At 56.5% G+C, this 16,884-nt stretch overlaps 2 protein-coding genes and 1 long non-coding RNA gene across 8 annotated transcripts in view; 1 reads left to right on the forward strand and 2 right to left on the reverse strand.

Annotated features, from left to right (window-relative positions):
* Window positions 1-7,366, reverse strand: SYT5 (synaptotagmin 5). 3 transcript variants are annotated; one of them, XM_005655968.3, is made up of 9 exons: window positions 7,113-7,366; window positions 5,927-6,029; window positions 5,042-5,214; window positions 2,807-2,926; window positions 2,543-2,710; window positions 2,057-2,224; window positions 1,383-1,497; window positions 1,015-1,148; window positions 1-583 (listed from the first exon to the last, which is right to left on the reverse strand). In XM_005655968.3, the coding sequence occupies exons 2-9, from the start codon at window positions 6,003-6,005 to the stop codon at window positions 383-385; spliced, it is 1,158 nt and encodes a 385-aa protein (XP_005656025.1). In that variant the 5' UTR covers window positions 6,006-6,029; window positions 7,113-7,366; the 3' UTR covers window positions 1-382. The 3 variants fall into 3 exon arrangements, with proteins under 3 accessions (XP_005656025.1, XP_003356111.1, XP_005656024.1); XM_003356063.4 differs by having other exon boundaries at window positions 1,383-1,500; XM_005655967.3 differs by lacking the exon at window positions 7,113-7,366 and adding an exon at window positions 6,769-6,990 and having other exon boundaries at window positions 1,383-1,500.
* LOC110261052 lies at window positions 3,476-16,134 on the forward strand. Its single transcript, XR_002344815.1, has 2 exons — window positions 3,476-3,694; window positions 15,908-16,134. It is a non-coding gene; the product is annotated as an uncharacterized LOC110261052 (long non-coding RNA).
* PTPRH (protein tyrosine phosphatase, receptor type H) overlaps window positions 7,897-16,884 on the reverse strand; it is a 26,704-nt gene continuing 17,716 nt past the window's right edge. For all 4 annotated transcript variants that reach the window (XM_021094990.1, XM_021094993.1, XM_021094991.1 and 1 more), the window contains 8 exons: window positions 13,714-13,804; window positions 12,983-13,073; window positions 12,646-12,722; window positions 12,409-12,543; window positions 11,937-12,059; window positions 11,577-11,737; window positions 8,851-8,986; window positions 7,897-8,768 (listed from right to left, as the gene is read on the reverse strand). In XM_021094990.1, coding sequence (XP_020950649.1) covers window positions 8,643-8,768; window positions 8,851-8,986; window positions 11,577-11,737; window positions 11,937-12,059; window positions 12,409-12,543; window positions 12,646-12,722; window positions 12,983-13,073; window positions 13,714-13,804 — 940 coding nt within the window. In that variant the 3' untranslated portion in view covers window positions 7,897-8,642. The remainder of the gene's footprint in view (window positions 8,769-8,850; window positions 8,987-11,576; window positions 11,738-11,936; window positions 12,060-12,408; window positions 12,544-12,645; window positions 12,723-12,982; window positions 13,074-13,713; window positions 13,805-16,884) is intronic.

Here is a 16,884-nt window from a genome sequence, read left to right on the forward strand (position 1 = left end):
CAAAGTTGCTGAGTATTTATTTGGTCCCAGGAGCGGTGCAGGAATCGGACTCGAGATGGGAATGGGTGATCCTGCGCAGGAAAAGGGGCGTTGGGAACCAAGGGGATGGTAGGCTGGGATCACTGATTGTCAAAGCAGAGGGCAGGACCATGGGGTGTTGAGGGGAGGCCAGACCGCTCCCCGCCCCCAGAGGTCCTGGACTTCTGGGTATGTGCATAACGGGGAGTTGGCAAGTTATCATAATTGGCATAACGGAGGGGAGCGGGGAGAAGGTGGGAGTGGGCAGAGTGGGAGGGGGCGTTAGCCCTCAGAGAGAGCTTAAAGGGGGGACATGGGCGTGGCTTTGGCTGGGAGTCTGGGGTCAGGGGCTTGAAGGTGGGGATCAGGGGGCTGGCGGCGGCCTCACCCGGTCAGGGGGCCGCAGCGAGTGCCACTGGGCGATGGGCCGCCGGGGGTTGGCCAGCATGTCTGCCCAGTGCCGCAGGCCAGCCCCCCCGGCCGCCGCCCCTACAGCCACCCTCCCGATGGCCTCGTTCTTGCCCAGCTTGTCGTAGTCCAGCACAGTCAGCTCCACCTGGACCTTCTGGGGTGGGCGGGGGAGGAAGAGGAGACAGAGCGGGTCAGGAGGCACGTGGCGGGGCGTGGGGAGCTAATCTCCCCTCTCTCAACATGAAGGTGGAGGCAGTAAGAGTTGCTGTGCCCAACATCAGGTATCGTTGCTAAGGAGACGCTCTCCCTGCAACCACAGTTCCTTGCCAGGCTCCTGGGCTGAGGCTTCAGCAGGAGCTCCAGGGCGTGGGAGCTGAGCCGGGCATCCGGCTCTCGCTTGGTGGGCGGGGCTTCCTGGTCCTCCTCCGAGGAACCCGACCGTGAGAACACACCATCAGAGCCCCCAAGACCGGGTGTCTCCGGGTTGCTAAGGAGTTCCATTAGCGGCGGGGTGGGGGCTTCTAATGACCTGAGACTCTGGGAAAGGGCTGCTCCGGCAGGGGCTACGGGCAGGTCTGAGCTCACCTGGACCTGGTCACAGGGCACCTCGAAGCTGAAGGCCTCGTTGTAATAGGGGTTCAGGGTGTTCTTCTTGATGGTCGTTTTCTTCTTCCGCACCTTTTTGCCGCCCTGCAGCAGGTGCACCTTGACGTAGGGATCTGGGGAGAGGGAGGAAGAACGGTACAGCCCCGTCTCCGCGGGGCCCAGGATGGAGGGAAAGGCAGGAGACTCGTCTTTGGCACTAGATGTCTGTGCCCACATTGAATCTAAATCCTCCATGCTGGCCTGGGCCTCCCTCTCCCGTATGGGACCCTCGGGACCCAGAAACTGCCAGAACCTCAGCCCGAGGGCCTCCTCCACCCTCCCACCCCATGTCCTTGCTTTCCACACACCTGACAGCCCTCCCACGTCCATCTTCTTCAGGTTTTTAGCCTCCAGGACGATGACAGTGAGTTTCCCGGCCGTGGGGACATAGCGGAGGGAGAAGCAGATGTCACCTAGTTTCTCCTGCTGAAAGATGGAGAGGGACACAGGCTCTGCATCCGTTCCCTCTGCTACCTTTCTCTCTCTCTCTCTTCTTTTGTTTTGGGCGGGGGGCCTCACCCACAGCATATGGAAGTTTCCGGGCGAGAACTTTAGCTGCCGGCCGACACCACAGCCACAGCAATGCCAGATCCCAGCCGCATCTGTGACCTACGCCCCAGCTTGCGGCAACGTTGGACCTGCTGAGCGCGACTAGGAATTGAACCCGCATCCTCATGCATAGCAGTCAGGTTCGTTCCTGCTGAGCCGCAATGGGAACGCCTTTTCTTTTCTTTTCTTTTTGCCTCTGCGACCTTTCTTGCCTTCCCCCTCTCTTGGAATGGTATGGTCCAGTGTTAAGACTCCAGTGGTACAATCCAAGGGGAAGCATCTATCCCCGGGGAGAGACCAGGGAGCGGGTCCTCTCCCGCAGACAGGAGGGCAGGAGCCCGGACCCGGACCCGGGAGGCCTGTGATCTGATTGGCCCGGGGTGGTGGCGGTGGTGGGCGGGGCTTGCCTGGGGGCGTGGCCACACGGTCTCACCTCCTCCCGAGGAGCGGCCTGCAGCTCCCGCCAGGCCAGCACCGGCCGCCCCAAGTCCACAGAGCTCATGGGGACCCGCACCTCCCCGATGGCGTCGTTGCGGGAGAAGCGGTCGAAGTCGTACACTGCCATGACCAGGACCCTGCCTCCCAGCTCCACGTAGGGGACCTGGGTGAAGGGGGGCAAAAGAAGGCACAAGGTGAGAGTCAGAAGTGTGCGCACAGCTTCCAGGGGGAAGGCCCTGAATGGGGGCAGCGAGGGGCCAAAGCAACAGTCGGGAGGGTCCGTGGAGCACAAATGGGACCGTGCAAGAACCAGGGGAGCAGTCCAGCCACCAGCAGTGCCCTAAAGGGACAACAAAGGGTCCAGTGGAATAGTCCCCAGAGCTGGTAGCTGCCACCAGTAAAGGCTGAAGTGATCGGCCCCCAGTGTTCCAGAGACTGGGGACAGGCTGCCGGGCATGGAGCACTGAGGCCAGGAGCTCACCTTGAAAGCAAAGTTCTCCCCAAAGTGTGGGTTCAGCGTCTGCCGATGCACCTTGGTCTCATACCGCCTCCGTTTGTCTGGCAGCAGGTAAACCCGCACGTAGGGGTCAGAGGAGCCACCTAGGTCCAAGGCTGCCAGTCCCTCAGCTTGCAGGATGCCCACCAGCAGCTGTACAGTGATGAGGGGACCCTAGTCTTAGCTTCCCTTCTGGAGCCTCCTCTAAGAAGGGACTAGAACCTCCCCTCCAATGCACCCCACACCCACCTGGCCACTCTGGAAATCATAATCCAGTGAGTACTGTAGTCGTCCTAGTTCATGCTTCTCTGCCACCTGCTGCCCTGGCCCAGATGGTGCTGGTTCCAGCTCCTCCACTTCTGGTTGCACCTTAGGGAGCCAGGGGCAAAGGCAGGTGAACTCTTCCCCTGATAGTGGTATCCTCCAGGCCCAGAAGCCAAGGGAGACTCACAGATCCCTCTGGCTATACCTGCACACTTGCAAGCTAAGCAGACTCCTGTGTGATTAGTGATGTCTGCCAAGGACAACATACAGTGTGGTATGTGTGTCAGTCTTTGATTAGTGATGTTTGCTATGGGCAGGAATAGGCTTACAAGTAGTGTGTTTGTCCTGCCTACACTAGAAAAACAAGCAATGACAGTATGGATGAGGATTTTATTTCACACATTAATGGATGTACTGGGGTGATTGTCCAAGTTGCCACACTGATTGCCACAGAAAAACATGGAGGGAAAGTGGCTTAATTACTGTGTATCTGCCTTTCTAAACTAGAACAACATCAGAAGACTCCTCTTTTTTTGGTCTTTTTTAGGGCTGCACCCATGGCATATGGAGGTTCCCAGGCTAGGGGTCCAATGGAAGCTGTAGCCGCTGGCCTATGCCAGAGCCACAGCAACGCGGGATCCAAGCCATGTCTGTTACCTACACCACAGCTCACAGCAACACTGGATCCTTAACCCGCTGAGCAAAGCCAGGGGTCGAACCTGTGTCCTCATGGATGCTCATCATCATTTCCACTGAGCCATGATGGGAACTCCCAACATCAGAAGACTTTTTAACCTAAGCCACCAATTTTCAAAATTTCAGAATTCCCGAGTAGAGTGGTTGAAATGCCTTCACTTCAGAGATTCTGATTCGGTAAGTCTGGCACAAAATCTAGGGTTTGCATTTCTTTTTTTTTTTTTTTTTTTTTTGTTGTTGTTGTTGTTATTGTTGCTATTTCTTGGGCCGCTCCCATGGCATATGGAGGTTCCCAGGCTAGGGGTTGAATCGGAGCTGTAGCCACCGGCCTACGCCAGAGCCACAGCAACGTGGGATCCGAGCCTCGTCTGCAACCTACACCACAGCTCACGGCAACGTCGGATCGTTAACCCACTGAGCAAGGGCAGGGACCGAACCCGCAACCTCATGGTTCCTAGTTGGATTCGTTAACCACTGCGCCACGACGGGAACTCCTAGGGTTTGCATTTCAACAAGGACCCCGGGTGATTCTGCTGCAGACTTTCTTTGGAGTCGCTGGCTTAGAGGATAGGGATACCAGGACCCTAAAGGGCATCCCTTAAGGGTAATAATCATAACAGCTATTTGTTAAGAAGGGAGAAGGGAAACTACTAGTTATGGACCAAGACCTTGAGGCTCAGAAACAGACAGTGAGTTTCCCAAGGTCACAGAGCCTGTGGCTCTGGGTTGGAAACCAGGACTCTTGGGCTCCCACATGAGTCATTCCCCTTTGCCTTCAGAGGCCTAATGCTCAGATCCTTGCACCTGCAGCTTCCCACTTTCCAACCCCAATGGGCCTCTTCCCACTCAAGTTTCCTTCTCAGGGCTGCCATACAGTCTCCTGGCCCTAGACCTATTCTCCACGTGGGTTCCAGGAGATGGGTTCATCCTAATACCCACATGACCCTGCCCCTCTCTCCTGCTCAAAACTTCCGTGGCTTCCAATTGCTTCATTTCGTGGGTCCTGCTGAGCTCTCCAGAAGCCTCACTCTAGGGCACAGGCTATCTGTGCTCCATACCCCAGCTATTGTGGAAAATGACTCTTTGTTCTCCAAATATCCCTCAGAACCTGGATTCCAGGCCCCAGCACGTGCTCTTCCTTTGAGGTCGAATGTCCTTCTCTCTGCTCTCAGAATGTCCCCGAGTCCCTTTGGGTCTCAGCATGGCAGTCGCCTCCTCCAGGAAGCCTTCTCAGACTGCCCTAGGCTGTCAGGCAGCTGCTCTGTGTTCCCACAGGCCCTGTACTGCCTCTAATGTGGCACATACCGCCCTGTATTGTGAATGTCTGTGTGAGCGTCTGACATCCCCATTAGACTGGAGGTTCTTGTGAATGTCTGGTTCATCTCCAGGTCCCCAGGTCCAGTTTAGGGCTAGATGAGCAAAGAAGGGTGAAGGAGGGATGGAGCAGGGTCTGAGGCTGCTGGGCAATGGGGAGGAGAAGGGGTGCAGGAGGGGGCAGGGCTGAGGGGCTGGACCAGGCCACACCTTGTCTATGTAACTCCGGCCCAGCTCCTTTACTTCCTGAAGGTGGACCTGGGCTTGGGCCTGGCTCTTCTTGCCCATCCGCCTCCGACATCGCTTCCGGTAGAGACAGAAACAGCAGCTGAAGATGAGGAGGGCTGAGACCAGCACAATGGTGGCCAGGGCCCAGGGGGGCACTGCAGCAGGCGTGGAGAGAGAAAACACTGAGGCCCTGGGATGCAAGCCAGCTGATTCAGTCTGCATTACAGTGTTTAGCTGAAATCCTGGCCTTCTTTTCCCTCCAGCTATTTCCATTCCGTTTTATTCCCATGTTTCCCTTTCAACTGATCCCACCTATAAAACTATTTGAAGCCCTGTGGCAGGTTGACACTGTCTAGATTTTCCCACCTATTTGTTCCACTTCTTCTATCCCCATTCCATTCTAAATTTTCTGCTCAACCCTCGTGCTTTTAAAAGGCACAAAGTTTCCCTATCTCTTTTTTCGTTGTTGTTTATTTTATTTGGCTGCACCCATGGCATACGGAAGTTCAGGGGCCAGGGATCTAACTCGTGCCACAGCAGCAACCTGAGCCACATTAGTGCCCATGCCAGATCCATAACCTGCTGAGCCATCAGGGAACTCTTCAGTTTCTGTATCTTTAAAAGAAAGGAAAGGTGGACCTTCCAATTCACCAATCCAAGATTCCATTCCATTCCACACCTCTCGATCTGGCTTTCGATTTTCTTGCATACCTGTTCCTTTTCCATTCCATTTAGATCCCAGTTCAGGATTCCGACTATGATCCCACCCGTGTTTTCCAGCCCGCCAGCCTGAATACACCCGTCCGAATCCAGCCCCTGGGCATTCTGGCCGGGCTTTCCCTCCGTTCCACCCCGGGTCTCGCTCACCAGGGCCGTGGCTGAGACGACTGGAGTCCGGCGGCGTATCGGGCGCTGGAAGCCCGGGTGTTGGGGGCTCCGGGAACATGGCGGCAGGGTCTTACGGTTCTTTCTGCGGAGGCACCCAAGCGCCCTTGCTACCTCGCACGCACCCAGTGCATCCATTGAGCCCCCCGAACAACAAAGAACTCCAGCTCCCATAGGCACCCTGGGCGGCCGGCCGTGCAGGAATCGGCCAGCCGCCGCGAGGCATGCCGGGGGTTGTAGTTTCAGCCTTCCTGCGACCGAGGGCAGGCGCTGGGAGTGGATTCCGGAACCCAGTTCCATCCCAAAGGAACAGCCCCTCCCTCCAAGGCCCCCCAGAAATCCAATCCAGCTGACTTCTGCCCCTTCCTTGCCCATCCCCGGGGCTTGAACCGGAAGTGGGCGATGGCTGGCGTGGGGACCAGCGCAAGGTGTTGCCTAGAGCAACGGCTGGCTCCTCTCCGGCAGGAAGGCAGTGCTGGTTGCCCCGGCAACGGCCGGTTGCCAGGACAACGGGCGGGGCTTACGCACAGCGGCCAAGTCCAAGCTGGACAAGCTTGTTCAGTGCCCTGCCCCGCCTGGGACCCCCGACCCGGATACCGGGGACAAGCGAGAGTGGGAAGGAGGCGGCCTTGCCCGTCTGTCCACGCGCCCACTGCTGGCTCCTCCCTCCACATCTGGCCCTGAGAGTGAAGACTCAGGCTGCCTTCCCTCTCCCACTCTTGCAGGGACTCGGGGGTGGGGGCTGCCCTGCTCCCTCGGCTGAGCCCCCACAGCCTTCTCAGCCTGTTTGTCTCTCCCGCGTACCCCAAGCTCTGTCTTCATACCTGTCCCCGTGACCACCTCGGCCTCCATTCCTCTCTACTCCTAATCAAGGTTTTCCTTATATCTGTCTGCCCGCCGGCTTCTCGCCGCTCCTCCGTTGTCTGGTCTCTGCCTGTTGCCTGGTCCCCGTCTACCGAGGTCCCTCACTCTCCACCCCAGCCTCTCCTCCCTTCCCTCCGGCTCTTTGTCTCCACACCAGTCTCTAAATCCCATTTAGGCTCCAGCCTACCACCCCCTCCGTTAGTGTCCCTCCCACCCCACCCCCCCCACACACGCACACGCCCAAGCGTCTCTCCAGGATGCGAATAAGAATGGGGCTTAAGGACGGGGTCCCAGCAGCTCCTACCTGCTCCGCGGCCAGACCGGACCCTCCAGAGAGACACCGAGGCGCCGGCCCCGCCCGGACCCCGCCCCCGCACGCTGGTGGGTGGCGCTGTCCTGGGTGCTGATCACGGAGCGCTGGGGGGGGTGCGGCCCAACAGCTCCCGGCTGAGCTGTGTATGTGAGTGTGTGCGTGTGTATATGTGTGTGAGAGCGAGCCTGTGTGTGTGCGTGTGTGAGTGTGTATGTGTGTGTGTGTGCGCGCGTGCGTGTTCGGGAGGTAGAGAGCCCCGCCCCGCCCCTCGTCCCGCCCCTCGCCTGGAACCACCAGGGTGCCCACGGATATTTATCCTGCTCCCAGGATTTTCTGCTTTTCTAGTCCAGCCACCTGATAATCCAGTCCCCTTCTTCCCCGGCGGTACTGCCATAGAATCAGGCGCCAGAATATTGGGTTCGAGGACTCTGAATGCCCTCCCTGGAGACCCAGGTATTCTGATATCTAGACAGGAGAGACTGAGCGTGAAATTCTCCAGCATAACCAGCTCCAGACTTCACCCCACCCACTAAGTTCCCGTAATGCCAGGCCCAGGAGCCAAGCCTCCATGATCCCAGCTCTGGGAACCAAGTTCGCACCGCCCTAACCCCCAACCTCCAGCCTTCTCAGAGAGACACAACTAACTATCCAAACCTGCATTTTTTTTCAGGTGCAAATTGTTAGCCCCTCTAGTTTCCTCCCTAGGACATTTGCTTCAGTATCTAGGCAGCAGGGACCCACCCCAATATTATTTCCAGACCCAGAAGTCCACTGGTGCGTGTCTCTGGGGAGAAGAGTGATTTAATAAATTATGGGATAAAAGAAAATATATGTACAGGCAGCAGGGTGCAAGGAAACCTCAGATCCCAGAAGACTGATTTGGTTTCTGGTGTAAAAGATGGGCAGGTCCTGCCTGCCCTTGCTCCTTAGGCAGAATTCTGGGCCCTCATGCTTCTTTCTTCATCAGAATCCAGCTTGTTTCCCTGGGACCCTGCAGCTTCTCTCAAAAAAAGGAGATCCTGGGGTGTTCCCATCGTGGCGCAGTGGAACCGAAGCCAACTAGTATCCATGAGGATGCAAGTTTGATCTCTGGCTTCGCTCAGTGCCCTGGGGATCCAGCCTTGCCATGAGAGCTGTAGTGTAGGCCGCAGATGCAGCTTGGATCCTGAGTTGTTGTTGCTGTGGCATAGGCCAGCAGCTCTGATTCGATCCCTCGCCTGGGAACTTCCATATGGCATGGGTGCAGCTCTAAAAAGCAAACAACAACAACAACAGCAACAACAAAAGGAAATCCTGGCTTCCATCCCTCCCCTTCTTCAAGGACCTGGAAATCTAGGATCTGGCTTCCCACTTAACCTCCCCCTCCAGAAAGTAGGAGTTGAGGCTGCCAGCCCCCTCTTCCTGTGGAGCCCAGGGGTCTGAGACCCCAGCCTTGTGCTGTCCCCGGGGTCCAGGTATCTGGGCTGAAGAGGAATTCGGAATGTGAGTCTAGATGGGCTGGGGTCTCAGCCCTCCCCCAACTTAAGCCTCTGTCGCAGCTGCATTCTCGTAACTTAGGTTCTCATATATGGCCCCCTTCTTCACGGGCGCCGGGGATGACTGCTGCAGAAACCGAAGGATGCACTGGTGTAGGAACACGTACTGGGCCTGGGGACAGAGCAGGGGCAGGTGAGGGGTGGAGCCTCAGCCTCTCCCCCCACCGCCGCCAGTGCCCCAGGACCCCCATCACCTCTGTCTGCACCATCAGCGGCCGGCTTTCTCTCATCTTCCTCACGTAGCTGAAGGGCCCCACGAGACCCTCACACTCCAGCTGCCGCAGCAGGACGTCCAGGGCAATGAGGGTGCCCGTGCGGCCCACGCCAGCGCTAGGCAGGGACAAGAAGGGGTCAGACCGGAGGGATCTGTCTCTGGAGCACCCAGGGGCCAGGGTATTCAGAGTAGAAAGTAATGACAAATGACTACGCCTTGAAGTCTCTCTATCTGCTTGACCCTGTTCCAACTGCCTTCATTTTTTTTTTTTTTTAACACGGCTGCACCTGGTGGCATATAGATGTACTCAGGCTAGGGACTGAATTGGAGCTGCAGCTGCTGGCCTATACCACAGCCACAGCAATGCCATATTCAGGCTGCGTCTGCACCCTACACCACAGCTCACTGCAATGCCAGATCCTTAACCCACTGAGCGAGGCCAGGGATAGAATCCATGTCCTCATGGATCCTAGTTCGTTACTGCTGAGCCACAGCAGGAACTCCTAAAATTAACCATTTTAAAGTGAACAGCTCAGGAGTTCCTGTTGTAGCTCAGCAGTAATGAACCAGACTAGGATCCATGAGGATGTGGGTTCAATTCCTGGCCTCGCTCAGTGGGTTAAGTATCCAGCGTTGCTATGGCTGTGGTAGAGGCTGGCAACTGCAGCTCCAGTTCCACCCCTAGCCTCGGAACGTCCATATGCCGCAGGTGCAGCTCTAAAAAGACAAAAATTAAATTAAAAATAAAATAGGAGTTCCCGTCGTGGCTCAGTGCTTAACGAACCCGACTAGTAACCATGAGGTTTCGGGTTCGACACCCCTAGCCTCACTCAGTGGGTTAAGGATCTGGCGTTGCTGTGAGCTGTGGTGTAGGTTGCAGACGCAGCTCAGATACCGAGTTGCTATGGCTGTGGTGTAGGCCTGTGGCTCCAGCTCCGATTAGACCCCTAGCCTGGGAACCTCCATATGCTGCAGGTGCAGCCCTAAAGAAGACAAAAAGACCAAAAAAATAAAATAAAAATAAAATAAAGTAGAAAGTTCCTATCGTGGCTCAGCTGTAAAGAACCTGAATAGTATCCATGAGGACATGGGTTCAATCCCTGGCCTCAATCAGTGGGTTAAGGATCCGGGGTTGCCGTGAGCTGTGGTGTAGGTCACAGAGGTGGCTCAGATCTGGCGTTGCTGTGGCTGTGGTGCAGGCCAGCAGTTACAGCTCCAAATCGACCCCTCATCTGGGAACCTCCATATGCTGTGGGTGGGGCCCTAAAAAAAGACAAAAAATAAAATAAAGTGAACAATTCAGCAGCATTTAGTCCATTCACAGCATTGTGTGACAGCCACCTCTGTCAAGTTCCAAAACACTTTCATCCCCAAAGGAGACCCCACCCATTAAGCAGTCACCCCCAGGGCCCCATCCCTCCCAACGCCCTGCCCCCACACCGCGCCACTGCAACAATCTGGCTCTGCGGATTTACCTATTTGGACTATTTCATGGAAACAGAGCCATAAAATACGTCATCTCTTTGCCTGGCTTCTTTCACTCAGGATACTGTTTTCGAGGTTTGCTCACATGGTCCCATGAATCAGTGGTTCATTACTTTTTATGTTTCAAGCTAACGGTCGTGACTGCGCCTGGGGAAGGGGAGGAAGCTCTACTGGGACAGCTCCCGCGGGGGCCATCGGGGCTGCGGACAGTGTCAGGACACAGCTCCGCAAGGGCTCCAGAGCTCCACCCTGGGCATCAGCTTGACCATCCACTACTGACCATGTGCCCAGGGACTTAAGTTTCCTGACTCAGTTCCCCTCTTGTCATGAGGATGCGCCGAGGGTCGAGGGTCGGCAGGATGTGGCTGGGACGTGTGGGACGTGGTCCCTAACTGCCGACCAGCATCCAAACCAGAGCCCCCGTTTCCGAGGCCATCTGTCCCTCTGCAGCCAGCTCCTTCTGCAGGCCCTTCACACTTAGATTGAGTGAAATCACACCTGCAGAGGCTTCAGCATAAATACCCAGCTGCTGAGCCCAATGAGGTTTTTTTGTTTTTTGGGTTTTTTTTGCTTTTTAGGGTGGCACCCGCGGCATATGGAGGTTCCCAGGCTAGGGGTGGAATCAGAGCTATATGTGCCAACCTACATCACAGCCACAGCAACGAGGGATCTGATCCGTGTCTGTAATCTACACCACAGCTCACGGCAACGCCAGATTCTTAACCCACTGAGTGAGGACAGGGATCAAACCCGCATCCTTCCGGATCTTAGTTGGGTTCGTTCACCACTGAGCCACGAAGGGTACTCCAAAGGAGGTTTTTTTTAAATGTTTCTGAAAACCTTTGGCATGGAATCCCCTGGTGGCTCAGCGGGTTCAGGAGCTGGCATCATCTCTGCTGTGGCTCTGGTTGCTGCTGTGGTGAGGGTTCCATCCCTGGCCTGGGAACATTCACATGCTGTGGGTGTGGCCAAAAAAAGGAAGAAACAACAAGACAAAAAAACCTTTGCCGCCTCTCCCTTCTGATCCGCCTGCCTTCTTCCATCCTTCTCCCCACGTGCCGCCTCCACCTCTCTGTCCCCTCCTCTCTCCACCTCACTCTCCCGCTGCGTCACTGCCTTCGCCTTCCACCTCGTCTCCTCTCCCGAGGACCCGAGGGCCCCTGCTTCTGAGACATGAGGGTCGGTTCCCTCACGGGGAGAGGGCTCAGAGCTGGTCCTTACCTGCAGTGCACAATGGGGGGGCCTCCCCCCATGCTCTGGTCCAGCCACTGCCGGAGCTTCTTCCAGAAGGCCAGCAGGGGGTCTGGGGAGTGGGGGACGCCGTGGTCCGGCCAGGTCACAAAGTGGAACTGACGCACCGATAAAGCCTTCTGCTCTTGCATCTAGAGGGATGGGGGTTGGAAGGGGCTCAGAATTGGGGGGGGGGCTGGTTTCTGACGGGCAGGGGCATTTCCCGGGCACACTGCAGTCCGTTTTGGGAGGGTCAGAAGGTTTGACTTCTCGGGGAGCTGTGGGGTGGGGGCTGCCTGAAAGGTCACCGGGGAGGAGCTGAGGGTCTGGTGGGGAGGGGTGGGGGCTTACATGCCGGAGCTTCATGTCTCGCACTGTCCAGTTCTCCGTCGCCTCCTCAGCCACCAGGGTCACTTGTAGGTGCCCATGGGTGCAGGGCTGGGCGTCTAGGGGCCAGTAATGTGCACACTTCACCTGGGGGAAGATGGGCAGGTCAGAGTTTGGGGCAGAGGGCAGGTAGAGACCCTCCCCCGGGCCCCTCCGCACGGCGGCGGCTCTTTTATTCGGTGCAAAGGAAGGCCCCTGCCCTGGTGATGAGAACCCAGAGGCGGCCAGGTATGACGTGTCCCAGCCAGGAGGGCGCCTCCTTCCCCAGGTACTAAGATCAGCCTCGGTCTCAGACCAGCAGACGGACGGGACGGGGGTGGGTGGGGGCTGGTGAGCAGGGTGGCGCTGGAGGCACTCCGTGAGGCCAGGGGCCAGGCCTGCCCTGGGGTCCGTGTCTGGGGCGGGCTCAGCACCCAGGACCCAGGTCCCCTCTCACCCGGCCGGACTCCACGCAGTTGGTCAGCATGACCAGAGTGTGGCTCTGCTGCTCCCACACCAGGCGCCAGAAGTCGCCCACCGTCTGGGGTAGGGGGCCCTGGGCTGCAATGAACTCCTGGGGGCTCCAGAGACCCTGGTTGAGGAAAGCAGGCAGGTCTTGTCCCGGCTCTGGGGCATTTTCCCAGGCCCCCCCTCCCCGGGCCTCCTCCCCACTCCCAACCACCCGCAGCCTTACAGGTATGAAGCTGGCATTGATGTACTCGGAGCCCGGCTCCCCGCGGAGGGGCGTCAGGGGCACTCGGGACCAGTCATCTAGGGGAGGAGGCGGCGTTAGCGGTGCAGAGGTTGTGGGGGGAGCCAGACTGAGGCCCAGGAGAGCCAGAGACACAGACGCGGGGAGCCTGGCACCCCGCATCCGGGCGCCAACCAGGGACTCCCACATCTCGGGAGGGGCAGGAGCTTGTCTCCAGTGGTGGGGGGCGGGGTAAGGGATGGGAGGTTGCAGGGGGCCAGGCATGGGATGCTGACAGAGTCACGGCTGAGAACAAAGTCAGCAGAGGCTTTTGACTCACAGGGCAGCACGTTTCTGTAACGGTTCTTGGCACTGTTTTCTGGAGCCGAGGCCACCATCTGGGACTGGCTGTGGTCCTCCAGGGCCAGTTGCTGGGGGTGGAGGGAGAGGAGGGGTACACGACACTGGATTTCCCCCACCCTCCCCCAGGGACACCCCGTTGTCCCCTCTGCCCTCCTAAGCATTGCCACCTCACCCCTTGTGCCCTGCAGTTCTGTAGCACCCACAGAAACAGGGCGAGTGTGTGCTCCATCCCCAAGGGGCAGGGGCATTTGGGGGACTGGAGAGGCAGGCAAGGGTGGAGACAGCGGAAAATCAAGCTTTTTCTTTTTTCTTTTTTTTTTTTTTAGGACCACACCCTCAGCATATGGAGGTTCCCAGGCTAGGGGGTCGAATCGGAGCTGTAGCCGCCGGCCTACACCACACCCACAGCAACACCAGATCCTTAACCCATGGAGCGAGGCCAGGGATCGAACCTGAGTCCTCACGGATGCTAATCAGATGCGTTAACCTCTGAGCCACGACGGGAATTTCCAAGGTGTTTCTTTAGGAGGGACCCATGGACCTGTCACTAGCCTAAGAGCTCAATGAGTCAAAAAGATGGATGAAATGGCTGAGAGTTTCCGAATCAGCCAGCCAAGCGTGTATCCCTGCTTCCGTTCTGTCCCAAAAGTGGGGACAGGTCTGGGTGGGCACGTGGGGCTCAGCGCAGCCCCCTACGTTCTCACCCACCTGGTACTCCTCTGCAAAGCCACAGCAGCTGTCCTTCTCATTTTTCCTGACGTGGTCGGCAAAGTCCTCAGCCAGGATGTCCCCTGGGAAGCTGTAGGGGGAGGGAGACCAAACAGTTTAACCCCACACTCTTGGGATAAAAGAAAAGGGTTTGGGGGGTTCCCGCTGTGGCTCATTGGGTTAAGAACCTGACTCATGTCCATGAGGACGCGGGTTCCATCCCTGGCCTCGCTCAGTGGGTTAAGGATCCGGTGGTGACACAAGCTGCAGCACAGGTCACAGATGTGGCTCAGATCCTGCATTGCTGTGGCTGTGGTGCAGCTGGGCAGCTGCATCTCCTATTCAACCCCTAGTCTGGGAACTTCCATATGCCGCAGGTGCAGCCCGAAGAAGGAGGAGAAGGGGAAAGGGCTTTGTTTTGTTGACCTCCCCCAGGACTTATTTTTCATCTACGTTCTTTTGGGACTTAATTATTTTTATAATGTGAAGTCTGTACCTTCTCACCATTTTCACCCATTTCACCCATTCCAGGCCCCTTGATGCTGGCAACCCCCAATTTCTTCTCTGTATCCATGAGTTCCAGTGTTTTGTTTTGCTTTTTTTTTTTTTTTTTTGTCTTTTTGCCTTTTCTAGGGCCGCACCCGCAGCACATGGAGGTTCCCAGGCTAGGGGTCCAATCGGAGCTGTAGCCACTGGCCTCCACCATAGCCACAGCCATGTCAGATCCGAGCCACATCTGAGACCTACACCTCAGTTCACGGCAACACCGGATCCTTAACCCACTGAGCAAGGCCAGGGATCGAACCCACAATCTCATGGTTCCTCGTCGGATTGGTTAACTACTGAGCCTCAATGGGAACTTCCAGTTTTTCTTTGTTTGTTTGTTTGTTTGTTTTGTCTTTTGTTGTTGTTGTTGTTGTTGTTGCTATTTCTTGGGCCGCTCCCGCGGCATATGGAGGTTCCCAGGCTAGGGGTTGAATCGGAGCTGTAGCCACCGGCCTACGCCAGAGCCACAGCAACGCAGGATCCGAGCCACGTCTGCAACCTACACCACAGCTCATGGCAACGCCGGATTGTTAACCCACTGAGCAAGGGCAGGGATCGAACCCGCAACCTCATGGTTCCTAGTCGGATTCGTTAACCACTGCACCACGACGGGAACTCCCGGGAACTTCCAGTTTTGTTTGTTTGGTTTGGTTTTTGGATTACACATAGGAGATCGTACAATATTTGTCTTTCTCTTTCCATGTTATCTCACTTAGCATAATGTCCTCAAGATCCATCCATCTTGTCACAACTGGCATTATTTCTGCTTTGTTATGGCTGAGTAGTATTCCTTTGTATATAGACCGCATCTTCTTTATCCATTCATCTATTGAGAGACATTTAGGGCGGCTCCATATCTTGGCTATTGTGGATAATACTTCTCTACACATGGGAGTTGCAGATATTTTTTTGAGTTAGTTATTTTGATTTTTTTTTCAGTGGCACCCATGGCATTTGGAAGTTCCTGGGCCAGGGGTTGAATCCAAGCTGCAGCTGTGGCAATGCCAGATCCTTGAATCCACTAAGCCCTGCCAGGGACTGAACCTGAGCCTCCGCAGTGACCTGAGCCCCTGCAGTCGGATTTTTTTTTTTTTTTCTTCTTAGGGTTGCACCTGAGGCATAGGGAGGTCCCCAGGCTAGGGGTCGAATTGGAGCTACAGCTGCTGGCCTACACCACAGCCACAGCCACTCGAGATCCAGGTTGCATCTACGACCTACACTATAGCTCACGTTAACACGGGATCCTTAACCCGATCAGTGAGGCCAGGGATGGAGGCCGCGTTCTCATGGATACTAGTTGAATTCGTTTCTGCTGCGCCACGAAGGGAACACCCTCCTGCAGTTGGATTCCTTTTTTTTTTTTTTTTTTTTTTTTTTTTGTCTTTTTGCCATTTCTTGGGCCGCTCCTGCAGCATATGGAGGTTCCCAGGCTAGGGGTCCAATCGGAGCTGTAGCCGCCAGCCTACGCCAGAGCCATAGCAACGCGGGATCCGAGCCGCATCTGCAATCTACACCACAACTCACGGCAACGCCGGATCGTTAACCCACTGAGCAAGGGCAGGGATTGAACCCGAAACCTCATGGTTCCTAGTCGGATCCGTTAACCACTGTGCCACGACGGGAACTCCTGATTTTTTTTTGTTGCCAGGTACCAGACGAGCAAGGACAGCCCTTCTGCCTCAGAGTCCACCGAGATGGTTCAGACTAAGCCTGCTGGCCTTGGAATGCCCATTTCCTCCTGCGGAAACCACGAAAAAGGCTCTTGCTCAGCTGTGGCCCACCTCCCAGCCGACCCCGGCGCCTCTCCGAGTGGCCCTGCGAGATGTCGCCTGTCATCCCCCAACTGGGAGTGTAATAAACTGTCTATTAGTGGCAGCTGTGTCTTGATCCCTCGGCCTTGTCATACCTAAATCCTAACAAGACCTGTGAAAACGCCCTTCGCATTCAAACATCCCACGCAGGCCCGTCTTCTCAGCTTCTCGCCCACTCTTCACCAAGGCCTGGTGTTGACAGCGTGACGCCAGGGGAACAAGGGCATTTTTCAAAGTCCCCTTATCTTATTTGCCTCCTTATCGCCAATTCCAAAGGCCACCTCTCCGTCCGCCCTGAGCGTGGCTGCTTGGCAGCATGCAGCGCCTTGGATGGAGCCCCCCTTTTCCTGAGGTCTCTCCTCGTTTGCGCGATCCCCCCTTCTGGCTGCTGCTTCACCATCTCCTCACCGCCCCTTGACCTCAAAAAGTGGGTGTTCCTGGGAGTCTGTCCTCAAGTCCACTCTTCTCCCTGGACCTGGACACACACTTTTTAGGGGGCCCGTCCACTTCCGCAGCTTCGACTGCGATCCGCACACCCACGATTTCTGAGTATCCACTGTCAGTCCCCTCCGGCTCCTTCTCCCGACCTTCAGACCTGTTTTCCCACCTGCCTCCTGGAATCGCCATGTGCGTGTCTGAGAGGGTCATTCCCAGGCACCCGGACACGCACGCAGAGGCTGGGGATGGCAAAATGCACAACGTACAGACGGGGCCAGGCTTGGAATCCGGTGGGTGTGGTGATGAGTTGCAGAGGCCGAATGAGGCCGAGGGGCACAGGGTGGGGAGGGGAGAGATCGGCTTGAGTGGAGTGGGA

The sequence above is a fragment of the Sus scrofa genome, chromosome 6, assembly GCF_000003025.6.
Source record: "Sus scrofa isolate TJ Tabasco breed Duroc chromosome 6, Sscrofa11.1, whole genome shotgun sequence".
In the NCBI taxonomy this organism is placed as follows: Eukaryota; Metazoa; Chordata; class Mammalia; order Artiodactyla; family Suidae; genus Sus; species Sus scrofa.